Below are 2,342 nucleotides of genomic sequence, written 5' to 3' on the forward strand. Positions count from 1 at the left end.
CCTCACCCTGCCACCTCTTGTGGTCCCGGTCCATCATGCCCCCGTCCGCAGTGCCCTGCCACGCCCGGTCGTCCTCCAGTCTTCGGCCGTGTTCCCCCCAGTCACGCCTGTCCCTTGGAGAGAGACATCTCTGACCCGGAGTGCCCCGCTGGACACGAGTGGGGGCCTGCAGTGCGCGTTCGGCACCGACCCCACCCACGTCCTCCCTTCTGGGCAGCACGAGTGGGTCCTGCCTAATGAGGCTCGGGAACCACCCGGCCAGGCCGGGAGAGGGACACACACCTTGGGGGCGGGGGCAGCCCCCGACCTTCGCTCATCCTCTTGTCCGAGCCGTAGCCCCAGCTGTCGCGCGAGTCCCGGCTATGGCGCTCTGGTCCTCCGTGGCGCTCGGGGTAATGCTGGGTGTTAAAGAACCGCGTGAGGAGGCGGCCTTGGCAGGCTTTTGGGCAAAACGTTACTGACGACGAGGATAATACCCCAGACACAGGTTCTGGTGACACACAAGGGCCCTGAGATCTGGCCGGGCTCGGGGGCTAGTGAGGAAAGGGACCCAGAGCTCTCAGCTGAAGTCATCCGGTCATGAGGCGGCGAATTCACACCAGAGGGCCTGTGCCTGACACACGACAGGCTGTGTCGTGGGGCGCTGACGACAGGCAACGCTCAGGAGCGCGTTCAGGGGCCCAGCGCGTGTGCAAATTGGAGTCCTCACCCTCCGTGCTACCAAGGCCAAGCTCACAAACTCACACGTGCACCCGACAATACTCCACTTTCTGCAATCTCTGCTTCCGCAGCAAAGGAAGCCAGAGTCAGCCAGGACAACCACGTGGTGAGGGGCGCCCCCAGCGGTGCGCAGGCCCTTGGCCTGAGGCAGGGCCAGCGCAAGCGGACAGCACCCCGGGACAGCCCTCCTGGCACACTGGTGACATCACGTGCCCAGCCCGACTCAATTTTAGAGACAGACAACCAAGAAGCAGAGGGGGCGCTGTCATCAAACACCTTTGATTTTAAGGTAGAAAACTGGGCAGGAGCACCTAACATAGCGAGGACCAGGGTGCGCGACAATTGAAAATTTCACTCTTTTCTATGAGAAAATGAAAAACTGCAAGGAAAGTATTTATAAATAGGGCGGGGAGGAGGGGTGAAGGGAGGGCAGGGACAAGGGGAAAAAATGAGAACCGAGACCTGTCCTGTAAAGGTGTAAGATCGCAATGCTGAATGGAACTGTACTGTATACCTAAAACGTATCAATGAGGAAGAAAAAAAAATTTCACCGTTTTCCTATCCAAACAGCCTATTTATTCCATGAACCGTCGAGAGACCCCGAGGCTGCCGCTGGCTCGCTCTTCTGGTGCCTGCTCACCCCGAAGCCGCGAGCAGCGGGGGTGGAGCACGAGCGCTATCCCAGCCCACCACTCGGGCCGGCCTCGGTCACAAGGTTTCATTTTGATGAAACATTAACTTTTAGAAAAACAACAGTTTGCTGACTTCTTCCTGTTTTTCTGCTCAGGTAAAAAGTATGTGCCCCGAGCTGTGCTGGTGGACCTGGAGCCGGGGACAATGGACAGCATCCGGTCCAGCAAAGCTGTCTGCGCTGCAGCCGAGAGCCGGCACGAGATGGCCACCAGTCACCCGGACAGAGGCGCACTGCACACTGTGGGTGACAGGCTGCAGCTGCCCTGCACTCACCTGCCCTTCGCGTTCTCCCATCATTGACCGCGAACCTTCTCTCCTGAAAAAGGGATTAAATCACTGTTAAGGGGAGGAAGAGGTCACTCGGCCCCGCTCCACGCTACAGGTGGTGTCTCCGCAGGGACCCCACGGCACATGCGACTCACCTGTCCACGGAGTGGTTGGGGTAGCGGCCCCGGTCCCTGTGGTCGAAGTCGTGGAAGCGGTCCTGGCGGCTGAAGTCCGAGTGGTAGCGCTCGTCCAGAGCGGCCCGCTTGGCCTCGGGCCAGTAGGCATCGTCCCTCCTGCAAGGGACAGGACAGGACGTTTCGTCCATCGGCTGCCTCTGTCGCGGCACGAGGCAGCCATTGTGTGCAGGGAGCGGCAGCGAGCGGGCTCAGTCTCTAGGGGGACACGTGCCCCCCTCTGGCGTGCTCTCGGGGGCACCGTCGTCTCTTCCTCCAAGAGCTGAGGGCTCGGATCATGCTGTCTCTCGCACCCGAGTCTGTGGAGGCCCAGAGCCCCACTGAAGGGAGACGCCCCAGGGTCGCCACCTGCTGCTGCGGATGCCCGAGCACCCGCTGAGCGCCCCCGAGCCTGCGCCTGGATGGGACCTAGGCTCCCACCTGCAGCAGCACGCACTGCTAACACGGTGCTGGCTGGCGGCCAGGGCC

The 2,342-nt window shown here is 61.3% G+C and overlaps 1 protein-coding gene across 1 annotated transcript in view; it reads right to left on the reverse strand.

The window, feature by feature from the left end:
• Safb (scaffold attachment factor B) overlaps positions 1–2,342 on the reverse strand; it is a 30,172-nt gene that overhangs the window by 428 nt on the left and 27,402 nt on the right. Inside the window, exons 15-18 of the mRNA XM_033759605.1 lie at positions 1,836–2,064; positions 1,687–1,729; positions 283–398; positions 7–113 (exon numbers count right to left, since the gene is read on the reverse strand). Coding sequence (XP_033615496.1) covers positions 7–113; positions 283–398; positions 1,687–1,729; positions 1,836–2,064 — 495 coding nt within the window. The remainder of the gene's footprint in view (positions 1–6; positions 114–282; positions 399–1,686; positions 1,730–1,835; positions 2,065–2,342) is intronic.

This window comes from Fukomys damarensis, unplaced genomic scaffold, assembly GCF_012274545.1.
Source record: "Fukomys damarensis isolate Sample0158 unplaced genomic scaffold, DMR_v1.0_HiC HiC_scaffold_37, whole genome shotgun sequence".
NCBI lineage: Eukaryota > Metazoa > Chordata > Mammalia > Rodentia > Bathyergidae > Fukomys > Fukomys damarensis.